Source organism: Anopheles aquasalis, chromosome 2 (genome assembly GCF_943734665.1).
Source record: "Anopheles aquasalis chromosome 2, idAnoAquaMG_Q_19, whole genome shotgun sequence".
In the NCBI taxonomy this organism is placed as follows: domain Eukaryota; kingdom Metazoa; phylum Arthropoda; class Insecta; order Diptera; family Culicidae; genus Anopheles; species Anopheles aquasalis.
In genome coordinates this window covers 59,130,647-59,147,297 of record NC_064877.1, presented here as the reverse complement: position 1 = coordinate 59,147,297, position 16,651 = coordinate 59,130,647, and the positions used below count along the sequence as shown (strand labels likewise).

Below are 16,651 nucleotides of genomic sequence, written 5' to 3'. Positions count from 1 at the left end.
CTGTTAGCTGTGCCTATGCTTTACAGAAAGTGTTTTACTTAATCACAAATTACCTGACAAAGCGTTGGTCTGTAGTACCTGCATTCAGTCCCATCGATGCAGTTCAATCGATCCAGCTGCATATCCCCCAGTGCACAGAGCTCAAAGATCCAGGATCTTGAAGGTATTTCCTTGACCTGTGTGGTCGGCCATCCAGGGTAGGTTCCAGCAAGCCAGCAAGCTCTCCAGCGTCGGTACGGTGTATCTGGCAATGCAATTTCTCTTTATTTCCAGCGAATGGTCCATCGTTTGATCGAGAGCTAATTTCCCACCGGAGTTTGTTAAGGAATATAAATGTCGACCGGAGGGCGGCGGTGTTCGCTCTTTGGATCGCTGCAGTTTTTTTATACTGGAAACCAGCAGCAGACTAGCGTGGTGCTGGTGGTGGTGGATGGCGGTAATGATGAACGATATTACGTGGAGCGCACTGCACTGGAAAGATCAATCATTAAATGGCCCCGAACGGGTGCATCTCGCGGACGTTGAAGTGGTGAGCAAATAGTCATCGAGTGGGAGAAATATTGCCAAAGAGATATTGATGGCGTCGGTGTGGCGCGCTGGTCTATGTGGAATGTGCTTAGCAGAAGATGCTTTTAAAGAAATAACTCAACTCACATGCTGGTAACTTAGCAAAAGAAGAAAGGCGATTCCGAAGGTTTCATGCTGTGCTTTTGGTTTTTTCTTGGTAAGCTCAAATGTTTCCTATCAACTCATGGTAATGTTTTGTGAAATGTTACTGCTTTTAAAACTCAAACTTTTCAATTGGCATAGACATATCAACTAGCACGACTAACTTCGTGATTTCATAAATCATAAATTGCAATAATAATAAATTAATTGCATTGAGAACTAAATTTGATTATGCTTGATGTGAAACAAATCTTCCAAAAATTGAAAAGTACCTACTAGAGTTAGAGAAGTATTAGAGAAGTCAATTGGTTCAAGGGTCAGAAAGTTGCTGTGCTTAAGCTAAGGTAATCTTTTAAATAAATCTCGACTGATTTTAACCTCTATGATCCTCAAGAGATCATTCGTCAATGTTAATTTGCATCGTGTCTCCTTTCCTCCATGTCATCTTTTAATGATAGGGTAAACAATACGATGGATATATGATTTTGATGATGAAAGCACATAGTTTGGCATCTTCTATAAAGCACAGTGTGAATTTCCATACGTGCTTTTATTTAATTGACAATCTTATATCATCTGAAATATTCCAAAGATATCTACGGAGGAAAAACATTTCTAAAATAAACCAATAAACTGAGAAAGACATTTACTTTTTCACTTTTTCGTTTATTCTGTACTATTAAATTTTCTTTATTCGCTAATAAATATTCTTTTTCATTATCTCCGCTATTGTCACTCTGTTCACTATTCACAGCTGTTCATGTTTCACATGATTTGTGCCCCAAATTGAGACTGTTTTCTAAATAAAGCCCACCGAGAGCCCATCTTCGTCGGTATTCTTATGTCGCTTCCATTTGAATTGCCAAATGTCCTTTCAGCCTTAGCACTCGATAGCTACTCGACGTGGAGTACGAGCATCGAGCAAATGTGCACCCACAATGAGCAGCTATTCAAATTAACAAAAGATTCCATTCCCATTCCGATCTTGGCGCGCACCGAATGGTGAACATCTTCCTGTCGTGTGGAATGGTTAAAAATAATGCCAAGAACGTCCTGCCGCTACCGGAAGCACTCGGCAAAGAATCGGATTTAATGGTCGGAAAAGCCGAAAGCGAACTCAGGTAGTGGAAGGTCGTGGTTCTCGTACCCAACGCCGAGAAAACCATCGGGTGGGCTGCCAAAATACTCGAACACACACGCGTGCACTCATGCATGCTTAGCTGGAGTCCGTTAGGGGTGGTGAGAACGCTAGGTGAGCTGGAATAAACTTATGATTTTTATTAACAATAAATGTCAACGAAATTATGCTTGCTGGCAGGCAGGCAGGCATGCTAGCTGCCACTGCTGTAGAAACCGATGGAGCACCCAAGAAGGACTGCTACCGGGTGGAAAGGGAGGAGCGTTGGTATGAATGTCTTAAGCATGCTTCACCGTCTCTTTCTTCGTTTTTGGAAAGGCAACGGGAGACATCCAACCGGTTGCTGGTTCTTTTCTCTTCACCGTCACTGGGAATAAGGAAATGCGACATCGACATCGGTTAGGAGATGAGGGAAAGAGAGAGAGAGAGAGAGAGAGAGTGCGGGCACAGCTGGAACACGGTGGGCACCATAGATATATCGAGCGAGATTACGATTATGATTTTCATAAGATATCACTCGACATGATCGGAGGGATCAAAAGGTCAGCAATGCGGGGCAGGACACCCGGGGGGGACCGAACCGGTTCGATCGCTGGGTCAAGCTTATCAAAACCGAGTTCTAGTGACCTTTGCGGGGGGGGGGGGGGGGGGGGTGTCGCTCTGATTGAGGTTGACTCGGCTCAACCGGATTGCTTTCTAGCCAACCAAACGTATCGATACGATAAGGAGCCCCCACCGATGATGATGATGATGATGATGATGATCATGATGATGAAGTTCGGTTTCACACAGCACAGCTGGAGTGCCGGTTCCAATGGGTGGGGGTGTGCTAGTTGCGTCTCCTTCGAGCCAATGGAGACGCATAGCTGATGGAAAATTGAGATACTTTTTTTTTTATCCCACCCTTCGTCCGGGTCGTCCAATTGTGCTAGCTACCCGTTCGAGTGTCAGGCACCCGCCCGGTTGGTGCCCGGTTTCAAGACCAGTCACTGGCAATTATGTTTTGATAAAAGGTTCGGCGCCATTCTCGCCCGAAGCAATATGACGCACAGCAGCACTGGCAGCGAACGAGATTAACCAACGGTGCAGAGTAATCGGAGTGACGGTTGGGCATGGAGGCATGGAGTATGTTAAGCTGAGTAAGTGTGACCATGAACACGAACACTGGAGCTGGAACGAGCTGTGAGTCCCCGAAATCGGAAGGCAGTGAGTGAGCAATAAAAGTCCAGCCAACACACCAGCCGCCAGGAACAAATCATTCGACCTTTCGGAGCATAACCATTCGTGATAGGAACCCGGAATCGGTTCCGTATGGTTCGTTTGCCGATGACATTGCTCTGTAGCAGGAATGTGGTGTGACGGTAACCTTACCTCCTGTAACACAATCGCGAAGCGTGAAGGTTCAATTCAGTTGCGATAGTTCGTGTTGCTGGTTGATTTGGTAGATCGTAGGCTCCATCACGCTGAAGAGTGTTACTTGAAGCCCGAATTGACCGATAGCATGGAGCATGATGGCACGATATCGAAGTGATTGGCTTTTGTTTCGGTTGTTTTCCACGGTGCAAACGACATCCCAATCCTCCCGGTACTCCCGGAAACACAATGCAGCCACTTGCAGCACGAACAAAAGCAGGGCGGAAGGAAACTCTACTTCCACTTCAGCTAACTTTTCCCATCACCAGCAACGAACAAACGAACAGCACCGCGGAAAGTGCCAAACGGAAGTGCAATGTTTTGGAGCCACAGAGCCTCGACAAAACCAAGAAAGAGCCACCGTCAACGAGCCCACGCCGTCGATCTGCATCGCTTCAACACCAAACACAATCGCGAACCGGGCGACTGCTCGCGAAAGGTGGAATCGAAAATCGCGGGAAAGAAAACGGGAAACGAAACAGCGTAAAGCCGAAAAACTCGAACTCCAAGAGCTTCGTCGGTAGCGATCGATTGTTTACTGGAAATGGTGCAGCTCAGTTCGCGCTTCACCCTGTTATGCTTTGATGAACTTTTCCAGCCGATTTTCCAGTCAAAACACATTTTAGGGAGCGCGTGAGCGGAAGTTTGAAGTGGGGCTGCCTATTCAACGATTTTCTCCCTTTGCGTTCCCACCCGGGGGTTCATCGTTTTTCCTTTTTACACCGGAAGTGAGAGCCTTTGTGTCGTTGATGTTGTTGTTGTTGTTGTTGCTGGTATCACCACCCCCTGGGGGAGACCTTGCTGTTCACCCTCTGCTACGCTGACAAATCGGCATTTATGGGCGCCGTAATGCGCGCTGTAATCGATTGGGTAAATAGACGGTTTCTACTTTTGTGCAATTTGATTTCTCAACTTTCGGCACTCGTGGCACAATTTCCGTTGCGTGATGTTCGTTTGCTCCCAAAAGAGGGGGAGAGAGAAGAGGAAAGAGAGAGAAGACGGGAAGACGACGAAACGATGGTCTGACGGTAGCATAAGGCCAGGATCGTGATTCTACGGTGAGGGTGGTGGTTGATTAGATAAGTGATTCAATCAAACGAAAAAAAAAACCCAGACGATGCCGAAGGTAGCGACAGGAGATGGAGCAGCAGCAGCAGCAGCAGCAGCCGGGCATAAAATTGTTCTTCCTCTGTTTTACGATTGATGCTGCTGCTACTCCGAGGGGAACAAGGAGAGTGCGAGTGGAATGCAGGTTGAAGGTTTGTGGTGAGGTGCCGAGGGTGTTTAAGCTTCGAGACGACACAAGATGGCTTTAGGGATAGCGAAAGCACATAAGGTTCTGGCTGGCAGACAAACGATAAAGACGTGTGTCCATGACCGAGAATGATGATGATGATGATGGTGATGAGCAGTCCCCATGTATCGACTTGGATCTCTGGTTACGATTGCGATGGCGATGGCGATGGCGATTGCGAGAAAACAAAACACAATCGCACAATCAAACCGTACCGAGCGAAATAAGAACAAATCACTCGGAAAATCTCGGTGCTCCTAGCTTCCGTTTCGTTTGTTGTGTTGCAGTGAGTCACTCGCCGGTCTGGCTCTTAAAGTGTGCCGTTTGCGTAGGATGTACTGGACCAGAACGGCTATCGGATCCGGTATGAAACCACGAAACCGCCCGTCAAGATGCCAGTTGACGATTTTGTGCCGCCGCCATTGCGACCAAATCGCGAGTGTCGTTGATCCGATGAACTGTGTACCGTCACCGGGAAATGGGTGGTTTGGGAATTGGCCAAGGCATGGGAGAGCAAAGGTGACTCCCTGGCATATAACCTTGAGCTTAATTCGCAAATCCAGTCACCGAAATGGACACCAATCTGCGGTGCGAGCTCCTTGGTGGGCCATAAATCAGCACGAATCGCGATCGATCGTGGCCTGGGGTGATGACCAGCGGGCTTGGGCTCTTGCTACTACTCCTTGGCAACCACTGTTCGTCACCATAAAGATGAGTTATGGTTTAATAACGTTCATAAAGCACCTCAACCACAGTGAGGCAAATTAAAGTGAAGCACCTTGAATTGATGGTCGCCGCGGCATAAGCGGATGATTGGCGGTCCGGTGTTGTGATGCTGGACCTCCCCAGGGAGGAGTTGTTGAGGTGTTTCTCATTCGGATCGATTCTGATCGTTCGTAACTTGCTCTAATTTGCATCGAGACGACAGTTTTCGTTTTATGAAATACAATATCCAGCATGTGGCTTCTCATTACTATTTCTCTCGTACTCTCTATCTCTTCTTTTTCTCTCTGTTTGTTGTCTTAACTGGCGTGAAACACCGCAGTAGCAGCAGCAGCAGCAGCGTGTGAATTTGTGGCGAAATGACAGGAAACACGAACCATCCCAACGCGGTTTCCGGCTAGTCAAAGCGCAAATAAGCAAACACCCAAAACGGAACCCAAACAGAGGAACACAAAAAAAGGCGTCATGGCGGTGAGAAACAAATAATTTCCCTGAGGTGGCTCGCGTGGCTCATTAATTTCCATCCTCATAATTAATATCTTGTTAAATAATCCGGGCTTATAAATAATTAATTTTTATTATGTACCAGCCCTTTTCCTCGCTGGCCGGCTGGCTGGCTGGCTGGCTCGGCGGGAAAACGGAAGTGCTGGCTGGCAGGTTCGCACCTTCGGAAAGTAGGAAGCGGAAAGGAGCGGTTTGGTCTGTCACCGTAGTTGTGGACCAGCGGATCCTTTTGGGGGATGTCTCCACGGAAAAAAGCACTGCACGGAAGGAGGGATGGCGTGCTGTAATGTGGGATATGGCAGGTGGCTTCAGGTATTTCGAAATTTTATGTTTTCCCTGTATGGTCGTGGTGGTGTTGTGGTTGCGGTTACTGCGTGGCACCACCGTATCGGTGGTCTTTGGTTGGAAAGCCTTACAGAAGATTAACCGAGCACTGTTGATGAGTGAAGTAGCTCGAAATTATTGAAATCATTGCGGAAATTCGGCCGCTCGGATAAAGATGTTTCGAAGAACACAATATCGCTACAAACCACATAAAGGACAAGGCAAATTATCGCGAAAAACCTACTCGTCTCAAGTTTGTTTGTGCACTAAACGGTAGCGCAGCTAATTTTGACACGTGTTTGAAGTGCTGTCGTCTAGATAGATCTTTGTACTTTTGAAGAACGGTCTGCATTTCGTGGGCCAGTTTTTGAATGAGATATTTTATGTGAATGTTACAACATTCACATAAAATATCGCCTCATTTAAAAAGACGATAACATCGTTGGTTTCTGCTTCTTACTCTTTTCAATATTTTCAATTTCAATCTCTTTTCAATATTCAATTTTTCAATCTCTTTTCAATATTCAATATTCAATTTTTTTCTGGTAAGAAACAATTCTTACTCTAAATTGGAAGAGCACTGATCGAGAATCAATGTGGCTTCAATAACCATAGCTCTTCATCGTTTGGAACAAAGAGTATCGGAGCAAGTTTCAGGGGCGTGCGCCGTTATCACGATCTCCTCTTTGTATTGATCCACAACTCAACTCAACGGTCTCAACGATCGATTGCTCTCCGAGTGTCCAGCTGATCTTTTCAATCACATTCAACATTTCACGTCGGTTTTACACTTTGCCCGCACATCGCACTCGATTTGCACACTTCCTACACTCGTACTGATAAAGTAATCAGCCGACGACGTTCAGATTTCTTATGCCAAACGGTTAACACACTCTCGATGCTTACTTGTATCGAAAGCTTAAGCATCAGTCTCTTCAGCGTACTGCAGGAATACGAGATCGATCGCTAGTGCGATTGTTTTACCGACCCTTTCGTTGTCAGTATTCCGAACCGATTCCACTTAGTATGCTCAATGAACTAACAGATTTTGATCCAAATTTCACCCTATTTTCGCCCTCCAAAAAGGAACAAGTGCCAATGAACTGTCGCAATTATCTGCCAAGCGATGGCCTTGAGCGGGCGGAAGCTAACGATAACGACAGTGGCTTCACGATCGTGAGAACAGCTTCACTCAAATCAAACGGTTGTCCACAGCAGCAGCAGACGGAAGGAGTGCGTCTCCTTAAGTACGCGTGTTATCTTGGTTGACTGGTTTAGATTTTGAGGTCGCGTTTGAAGGAAAGCCAACCGAGTGTTTGTCAACAGCATGGGCTCTGAATGAGCGTTATGATGATAAGTCACTCTGATTGCACCTAAGCTGACTGACGAACGAACTGAAGCTACGAAGTGGTATGAAGCCAAAAAGATTGCAGAAAAAGACCACTGGAGAAGGCTGTGGTTCCACTCGGTTATCATTCAAATCCCTTCGTACCAGAGGTTGAGATTTTCTGCAAAGCAACACAGTGTTCGTCGAACGAACACACGGAAAACACATGAAGCATAACTGTTACGAACCGTGGTACTTGACATTAGCTGATACCACATCCGGTATGACCATTTGCTGCAGATTTTTTCTCGCGGAGCCTATGTGCTGGATACGGTACTCGAAAGGATATAAAATGCCGTCTCCAAAAACATTAGATAACAGTTCCGGACTCGATCAACGATTGGCACGGTGGATTCTCGCGCAATGAAGATTGCCATTTGTTTTCTATTGTTTTGTGCTTTGTATGCAGGGGTATGCAGTACTAGTTCTGAGGAACTATCCCAGGAAACAACTTCTCCGGATGGAAGCTCGACACAAGCGCTGAAGCTGGTGTTGGAGAAATTGGAGCAGATGGGAAGTAAGCTGTTGGAACTTCAAAGTGAGCTGACGGAACAACGCCAAGAAGCAAAACGGAATCAGGCGTCCAACGAAAAGATTTTCACAGATTTCGCAAACGATGTCGCGCGCAACATAAGTCTGCTCCAGGATCAATCAATGTTGATTCTAGCGAAGCAAAGCGCGTGCACCAGCGACCAGGAACAGTTAAGTGAAATATCGTTCATCTCCACGGCGAACGAAGGAGTGGAATTGGGCGAACTGCAGGAAGACACGAGCACCTCCTTCACCTCAGCAGAAGATGAATCATCAACGCCAGTAACAACAAGCACAACTCCAGGAACAACGCCAACAAAGGCTGCACCGCCTTCTACTACATCTCGAACAACACCATCAACTCCATCGACAACAACAGCTCCACCATCAGCAACGACCACAACAACACTCAAACCCCAGGTACCTTCTTACTCATCCTGCAGGAACGTTCCATCAAATGTGTCGGGAGTGTATCGTATCAGTGTACACAACGATAGTGTACCGATCTACGTTTACTGTGAGCAGGAGAAATTCGGAGGCGGCTGGATTGTAATTCAGCATCGGTTCGATGGCTCAGTTGATTTCTACCGGAACTGGGAAGAATACAGAAATGGCTTCGGTGAGTTAGACAAAGAGTTTTGGTTTGGATTGGAGCAGATTCATCAAATCACGTCAGCCCGTAATCATGAATTGATGGTCGAGATCCGGGACTTTCGGGGCAACTACGGGTACGCCCGTTACAGTTTGTTTCAAGTAGGCAACGAGAAGGAGCAATACCATCTTAAGAAGCTGGGATTGTATAAGGGCATTGCAGGTGATGCGCTAGGGTACAGCAGGGTCACGAAGTTCTCCACGAAGGATCGGGACAATGACGGAAGTTCCGAACGTCATTATGCTGTTCATAACGAAGGTGCCTGGTGGTACGGGTTCAATGGTAGCAGTTCGAATCTGAACGGACGGTACATGGATGGCTTCAATGAGAAATCCAATTGGTGGAATTATTATAAAAATTTCTATCTAGGCTTAAAATTCACCAGGATGATGATCCGTGAATTACAGGAATGATTCGGGTCGTATTTCGCGGCGTACAAATTATAATGTTTATCAGAAATTATACGAATAAAATAGCATTTTAAAGGAAATTTTCATCACAAGTGGTTTTTACTGCAGGAGATTTGTGCTTTCCAGGGGAAAGATCCGAAATACTTCAAAGGGCGTCGGTTTGGTTCGAAATGGTTGTTGGTTTGACTTTGTTTCTAACAGGAAGCTCCCTCGCTGCGAGTCATTGCGAAATAAAGCACACAGAAGCAGCTAGTGGATAAGTGGGTGAGAGTTCCATGCTGTTGAAAGCGAGCAACATGCATTTCACCATTTCAAAAATGCACTAGAACGCTTTATGAAATGCTTAAGTTAAGAAAAAGTTAAGAATGAATCCACTGGCACTCAAATGATACAGAAAATGATATCACGTTGTCCACGATCTTCCGGTACTTGTCTGTATGTTCATGGTCGATTTTGCGCCGTTTTTGGGACTTCCTACAGCACCACCATTTCACTGTTGCACGCTGGTACGAGATCCATCGCAAGAACGAGAGCGTTGTGGCGCCTTTCGATGTCGCTTCACGTAGCATCACCATCTAACACCCGATTCCACTAAGTGTGCTCTATTAACTATAGAATTTTGATCTACATTCGTCACAGTTTCGTCCTCCAAAATATAAAAGTGCCTATGAACTCTTGCGATTATCAGCCAGGCATTGGCCTTGTGCAAGCAAAAGTTAACGATATTTACTGCAGTCGCATGATCGTCGGAACGGCTACAATCAGCTAAAGCGTGAGCAACGCAGCATCGGATAGCATTGCAGGCATGCGCAGCTAATCAAACAGAAAACCCCCGCTTCTCCGTAAGCATGCCAGTCTCCTTGGCTGGCCGCTGTACGATTGCTTATTTTTGCGAGAAGGCAAACGAGTGGTTCCCAAACGCAAATCTTTTGCTTATCATCTTATTTTTTTCTCTACCAGAGTTTGTGCCTTCCTGCAAAGCAATCGCCTGTCAAACGAACACTCTGAAAACAATTAAAGTATTCGGTAATTGCCGGGGATTCCACATGCGTCATGAATAAGTGCTCCAAAATGTTCCTCATGGTAAAGTATGAGCTGGCAGAGGCGAGGATTTGGTATAAAATGCCGTCTCAAAAAGCGTCGGAACACAGTTCCGTCTCGGTCTACAATTGGCTTGGTGCATTCTGCCAAAATGAAGCTAACTATTTTCTTTCTATTGTTCGTGTTATACGCAGGGGCCACTACCAAGAGCTGTGACACTGTCGACGCAGCCCTGGAAACACCTTCTTCGGAACGGATCTTGGCACAAGGACTGGCGATGGTACTGACTAAGCTCGAGCAGATGGATCGCAAGTTGGTGCAACTCCATGTCGAGCTGAATGAACACAGAGAAGAGGTAGAACGGATCCGTGCCATCCACGAAAAAACGTTCGTCGATTTGCTGTGGGCGGTAGACCGCCTCGACGACAGCATAAAGAAGGATGTTGGCCGCAACATAAGTCTGCTCCAGGATCAATCACTGTTGATTCTAGCGCAGCAAAGAGCGTGCGCCAGCCATGAGCAGTTTCGTGAGAAGTGGTTCAACTTTACGACGAATGACAACGAAGGACAAGGATGGATGCAGTCTCAGCAGGAAGACACGAGTATCTCCTTCGCCGCGTTGTACAAATCACTGATGCCGGACTGTGTCACTCCAACATCAGCCGCTTCCCAACGACAAAGTACGCTAGCACCGTCAACAATCCCCACAGTACCAACCACAACAGTATCAGCAACACCACCAACTACACCTGAAACAACTACAACAGTGTACACTAAACAAATTCCTTTTGCTTCATGCAAAGATGCATCATTAAAAGTGTCGGGAGTGTATCTTATCAAAATCAACAACGCAAGTTCACCATTCAACGTTTATTGTGAGCAGGAGAAATTTGAAGGCGGTTGGATTGTGGTGCAGCATCGTTTCAACGGTTCGGTTGATTTCTATCGGAATTGGACTGACTACCGAGACGGGTTTGGTGAGTTGAACAAAGAATTTTGGCTCGGATTGGAGCGAATTCATCAACTTACAACTGCCCGGAAACATGAAATCTTAATCGAGATGAAGGACTTTGAGGGCATCTATAAGTATGCTCGGTACAATGCATTTGAAATTAGTGCTGAGAGTGAGGGTTACAAACTAAAGGACCTGGGCTCGTATAACGGCACTGCTGGAGACTCAATGACAACGTACAACAAGGAGGGCACATTCTTAACGATGGATCGGGACAATTCTTCTTCAAAATGGGCAGTTTCTTACGAAGGTGGCTGGTGGTACGGTTCTGGTGGCGGTTGGTCGAATTTAAACGGACGTTACAAGAATTCTTCCGATGCAAAATCAATTTGGTGGTATACATTCAAAGGCGGTGTTCAAGGGTTAAGCTTCAGCAGGATAATGATTCGTGAGTTGTAAAGATGACTCTGGTAGCCCTCTTAGTTGTGTTTGTTTAACGAACAAATGGCGATTGTATGAATAAAGAAGCATTTTAAACAAAATTTTCAGAAGAGGCGCTGTTAATGGAGCGGTGATCAGGTTCCCGAGATAAAATCCTAAAACTCCGAAATGCATTCAACCTGCAAGCTACTATTTTTGTTCGATAACGTTGATTGGTTTAGCGTGGGGTTTGGTTTGATCATGCTTCTTGTTGGTTTCCTGCAGCAGGTAATTGGAAGCCGATCAGAAGTGTTCGATGATTAGAATAGCGGAACGGCCAAAGATTTCCAGCAGAACATTTGCCCAGCACCGGACATGGTGTGAAATTAGTCCTTCCTTCATACAATAAAAACTTCACCTATCAATCTAAATTATGTTTTTTGCGTTGCGAATTACATAATGCATTTGAGATGTTTAAAGAGCGAGAGTAAGAAAGGGCTACCGCTAAAGCCAGGGGTTGCCAGAAAAGGAACATGTAGGTGATGCAGACTGATGTCTTTAATAAAGGACATACTGTAACGATACCATTCGTTATAAATCATTACTTTCTAAAAACAATGTGAATTCATGAACCAAAAGAAATCTTTTCGTTAGGACAAATCATGTTTTTTGAAAACAATTCCTCTCATTCTCCTTTCATATCTATCAACAATTCAAGCACAAAAGTAGATGAGTTGAGACATTCATTTACTTTTTTCATTTACTACAACACTGAGGTACATTCATTGCCACACGAACCGGAAAACTCAAACCACCTTAGCATGTTTGCAACTCAAACTTCTACCCCGTTATCGCCACGAACTTCCGTCCAGATTCCTCTTAATTTTTCCCAATTTTCGATCCACTTCAAAACCACTCGCTTCGGACGCTGGCGGGAAGGAAAAGTCCATAGCTCTCGTGGTTTTTACTTACCATTTACATCGCATCATCGCTCAGCTCGTCTTCCTCCCGGCACCTGCAGCAGCAGCAGATGGCGGATGGGGATCGTTTATTTGCGTCGCGCGAAAAACTCCAACCACAGTCTGGACCAAACGGTGAAGTTCGTTATTATTTTCTTTCCCTTTATGGCGTCTTTGTTTTTCGCCGTCGCAGAGCAGATCGAGCGCTAGTACGCCAGTAAAAACGCAAAATCTCCAGTGGAAAATAAAGAAACGAACGAGGCGGAGAAAAAAAAAACGGGAGGGAAAACGAATATTAAAAAATGAACTCCAGCATGGTGACAGAACGGAATCTCATTAGTTTTCGCTTCTCAAGACTTTATTATCTTCCCAGCTGTTCGCACAAATCACGCACACTTCCCTTCCGTCCATTCGCACACATACACATCGTCCGTTCTACCTTGTTATCTAGTTGGATTGGATAGAATTAATATCTCATTCCCGCTCCAGCAACGCCACCGAGCAGGTTGTGTGCCTGTTGGCGACCAAAACCCCGTTGGCGTTCAATTGTCCTCATTAATGAGCAGCGCTGCTGAGACTGTTGAGCCGATTGATCGTGATTGCTCATTAGCGAGGGATTGCACCTGCCTTATCAGCTTCCTATCACACTTCACTTCCTATTACTTAGGCAGCGACACGTTCCATAACTCTCTGGCATCTCGTTGCGTTACGTTTTGTGTGAATTGTTTTTTGCTTTACTTATTTACCCATCTCCTTAACGCTTCCATTCCTATTTTCATCCTGTGTCGGTTTTCGGTGATCTTGAAACTGATCCTGAACCCATCCAGGATTTGCTTCAAAACTGGAAGGTCGAGCATGCATCCCTGTTGCTCTTTACACATTACACATTGTACATTACATACACAGAGTCACGCAGACGACAGTTGCAAGCACACATCACCGATCTTCTTCGCTATTTTACAAAGTCGCTCGACTCGCTACCTTCTGCGCTCCGCGTCTCTCTGTATGACTGCTCGAGAATATGTCGATAAGTTATGCTGAGACAACCACCGAGCGCTCATCGCGATGCACAGCGTTCCATGTGAGACTGTGGGCGAGCTGCTCAATTATTACAACGTCTTCTCGACTATTTTCGACGACTCGACCTCAAACGCGAGTTGGAATCAGTTCCATTCGCGCGCGCCCTTTATTCTTATGTTACTCTTGCTTTACTGCTTTGAAACTAATTATTTACATGACGCGACATTGCTGGCGTTTCAACCGGAGCACACGAGGAGCCTGGGGCTTGAGCTTCTATGGAAGCCTTCTACTGCCGCTCCAAACCAAACCTCGCGCTCATTGGCTGAATTTCGTGGAAGGACTCTTGAAGAACATGGGAACAGAGATTCCATCGAAACCACGGAGACATTTTATGCTGAATTGGGATAGCTATCGTTGCACCGTTGTGGTGACCTGCGATGCTATGCAGTGAATGGTATCTTCTCGCAGAAAATTAGATCCCTTCGAGAAATGATTATTCACAATTAGCACAACGTCGATCACGATTTGGTGCACGTGGTCTTATTCTTATCGAAGTTTGTATTCCTGAAGCATCGATTGGTTTGGGGGCATTCGGTAATTTGGGGATTCGAGAAGCGTTTACCAAGAAACCGAGTATTTCCTCGAGTGCGATCTCATCCCTTTCCGAGAATAAACAGTCAAACAATAGTCTTGGGTGAAAAGAGCAATGGCCAGTGATCTGTCGCGCCACTCAATGTCACTCTGCCCTCCCGGGGGGGTTGGGCACCTTTACTAGATAATAACCGATTACTTCCTAGGGGACGTTCTGTCTGTGGCCTGGGGCTGAGGCTGCGGGGGGGAAAAAATAGATCCTACTGTTCTGCCTTAGTGTCTCAACTATAGAAAACTTTCGCTCGCCTCTTCACTTCCGTTCGACGATGCAACCGCGACTGCTCGCGACTCTTTTTGCCATCACCTCGTCTGTGTTCGTGACGAAGCGTAATAACACTAACTAGACTCCAAGATCGATCAATATAGGCAACACACTTACCCTAAACACTCTGTTTATCCTAAAACCCATTTCCACTGTCGCTCTGTTTTTACTATTCCCATTTTATCTCTCTCTCTCTCTCTACGTGTATCTCGGACATAAGATTCCCGAAAAGTTTCCTTAAAGGTAGCTGCGCCCACCCATGGTCGGCATCTTAATGTTTATTTGTGTTGTTTTTCTGTGTGTATTCGTTCGTTGAGGCCCGCCAATGTGTCCGTTCGCTTCAGCAAAGTCTTTGACATCCACTGACTTTCTATTGATTTCTCATTGTCTGGTTGCTTTTTTTTCGTTCTTTCCCGTTTTGGTGACTTTTCAGTGCTACTGTTCTGTGCCGGAGGTCCAGAGCAATCGGAGTGAAGCCAGCAACTCTCGGCGAGCACCAAAGGACGACCGCATCCACAACATCCAGGCTTGCGTGGGAGGCGTTGTGAGAACTGCTCCGGACCGTCCTCGTGTCTCCATTTGCCATGGTTGGGCGCGTTGCCGTTGGGACTGCTAATCACTCACCTCACACGGATTGATACAAATCACCGAGCAGCGCGACACGTCGTACGGTCGCCGGGACGGTGGACACGATCCTCGGGAGGCGAAATCATGCGGCAAGCGGTGAACCACGGGACGTCACTGGTTTCAACGCTGGGGCCAGTAGCCGTGCCACCAGGGATGCTAGACCGGCCAGGCCGGCGAGCACGGTGGTACCGAGTGGTAGGGCCGCAGCTGTCCGACTGGAGTGATTGATTGATGGCAGCGGAAGACGCCCTAGCAGACTCATCAGGAGCGTTGGCCGGGTGATTGGTGCGCCTCCGGATGCGGCCATGTCTCCTGCAGCAGGACCGGAAGGAAAAGAAACCGGAAATGAGGCAAATGAATTGATAATGGAATGATCGGATCGAACAGGGAGCCGGGCGGAGAGAGAGAGAGAGAGGGGGCGATGGGCAGCAAAAGTTCGTTTCTTTTCGCTCGCGGTGGTGGGGGGTGCCGCTGCTGCAGACTAATTATTCGTTGGCTGATCGATTATCTTCGAGCAGGAGTTTTGTTAATTATCGTTTGCTGGGAAACTTTTCATAATGTATTTGTGTGGGTAGGGAGGGGAAGGGACAGGCAAAGGAAGGCTAAATTCTTAATGTCCTGCGTCACAATATGAAGTGGTGAGATGAATTTTCGGACTGGGCATGTTCGCAAAAATTATTGATTGAACATTTGATTGGTCTCGGATTCCTCCAAAACGAACTTGAAATAGAACTAAATTTATGGGTGATCATAAAGTCTGTATCATAAATTTGATGAATCGGACTATGAAGTGAACATTTTTGTCCCTTATAATTTAATTTATGAATCGAATTGATCGTTAGCAAAACGGAACGACTTCATTATTGTTGTTGTATGAGATAAACCCTCGCAAACTTTTATCAATCGCCATTGCAAACGAACAAGCCTCGTTACCGTTGTGACCAAATTTCCAATTGGTTTTACGTGGGTATTTCGTTCTCAAAATCAGAACTTTCCTCTAAATTTATTGCACAACGATTTTCTACATAATTCAAGGGATATTGTTTGCCAAAGACAGTGATCATCTCGATTAAGCGAGAATTTGGTAGAAAATCGATTACTTCCGATGGATTCTAAAAGCAAATTGAAAGATGATGTGCCTTCTCTAACTACAGCTTTAGATAGTGGCGAGGTACTTGCAATCCTATCTGCTGAAAAACATAAGTCTTAGTTTAATGTATTTGTTAGGAGCTAGGTAGCGGTGGAATGAGTATTGCTGTTTTAAGCTATTGACAATTAACAGCTCTCACGCAGCCCTCAAAGCACTTCACAAATCCTCGACATTGTAAATCGAAATCAATAATCTCAAGATTTGTCCTTCTAATCATCCAATTCCTCGGCCACTTCTCCATCAAAAGAGAGGACTGCTTATGCCGGGAATCATTTTGTAGGTGTGCTGGTGCGTGTTTGACTGTGCATGTCTCGCATGTTCTCAATAGCAATTCAATCAATGAATAATTCAATATTGAATTCAATCAACCACCGGCGACCGGGGCGCTTACCCTGTAAGTGTGTCATGTAGTCCTTCCGGTCGAGCTCGTTCTCACCGTACGGGAAGTGGTCGTAGGGGATGGCCTTTCCGTTTTCGCTGCTGCTGCTGCCGCCGCCACCTCCGGCGTTGCCACCGTTGGCCGA

The 16,651-nt window shown here is 46.0% G+C and overlaps 3 protein-coding genes across 3 annotated transcripts in view; 2 read left to right on the top strand and 1 right to left on the bottom strand.

The window, feature by feature from the left end:
- Positions 1-2,927: 2,927 nt before the first annotated feature.
- On the top strand, positions 2,928-9,048 carry LOC126576113 (ficolin-2-like). The gene is made up of 2 exons (XM_050237231.1): positions 2,928-2,946; positions 7,862-9,048. Exons 1-2 carry the CDS (start codon positions 2,928-2,930, stop codon positions 9,046-9,048), a joined length of 1,206 nt encoding a protein of 401 aa, XP_050093188.1.
- A 1,119-nt stretch (positions 9,049-10,167) lies between these two features.
- LOC126576104 (angiopoietin-related protein 1-like) lies at positions 10,168-11,497 on the top strand. The gene is made up of 3 exons (XM_050237219.1): positions 10,168-10,222; positions 10,281-10,668; positions 10,768-11,497. The coding sequence occupies exons 1-3, from the start codon at positions 10,168-10,170 to the stop codon at positions 11,495-11,497; spliced, it is 1,173 nt and encodes a 390-aa protein (XP_050093176.1).
- Positions 11,498-12,879: 1,382 nt separating this feature from the next.
- Positions 12,880-16,651, bottom strand: part of LOC126581711 (uncharacterized) — a 94,819-nt gene continuing 91,047 nt past the window's right edge. The window contains exons 7-8 of the mRNA XM_050245563.1: positions 16,519-16,651; positions 12,880-15,289 (exon numbers count right to left, since the gene is read on the bottom strand). The exon at positions 16,519-16,651 is cut by the window's right edge and continues 93 nt beyond it. Of these exons, the coding sequence (XP_050101520.1) occupies positions 15,060-15,289; positions 16,519-16,651 (363 nt within the window). The 3' untranslated portion in view covers positions 12,880-15,059. The remainder of the gene's footprint in view (positions 15,290-16,518) is intronic.

Excerpts from the sequence above, each read along its gene's own strand:
- LOC126576104 (XM_050237219.1), top strand. The coding sequence starts at position 10,168 with ATGCCGTCTCAAAAAGCGTCGGAACACAGTTCCGTCTCGGTCTACAAT. Across the intron at positions 10,223-10,280 it reads CTCGGTCTACAATTGGCTTG|GGGCCACTACCAAGAGCTGT; the intron begins GTGCATTCTGCC and ends TGTTATACGCAG. Across the intron at positions 10,669-10,767 it reads GAAGGACAAGGATGGATGCA|TACGCTAGCACCGTCAACAA; the intron begins GTCTCAGCAGGA and ends CCAACGACAAAG.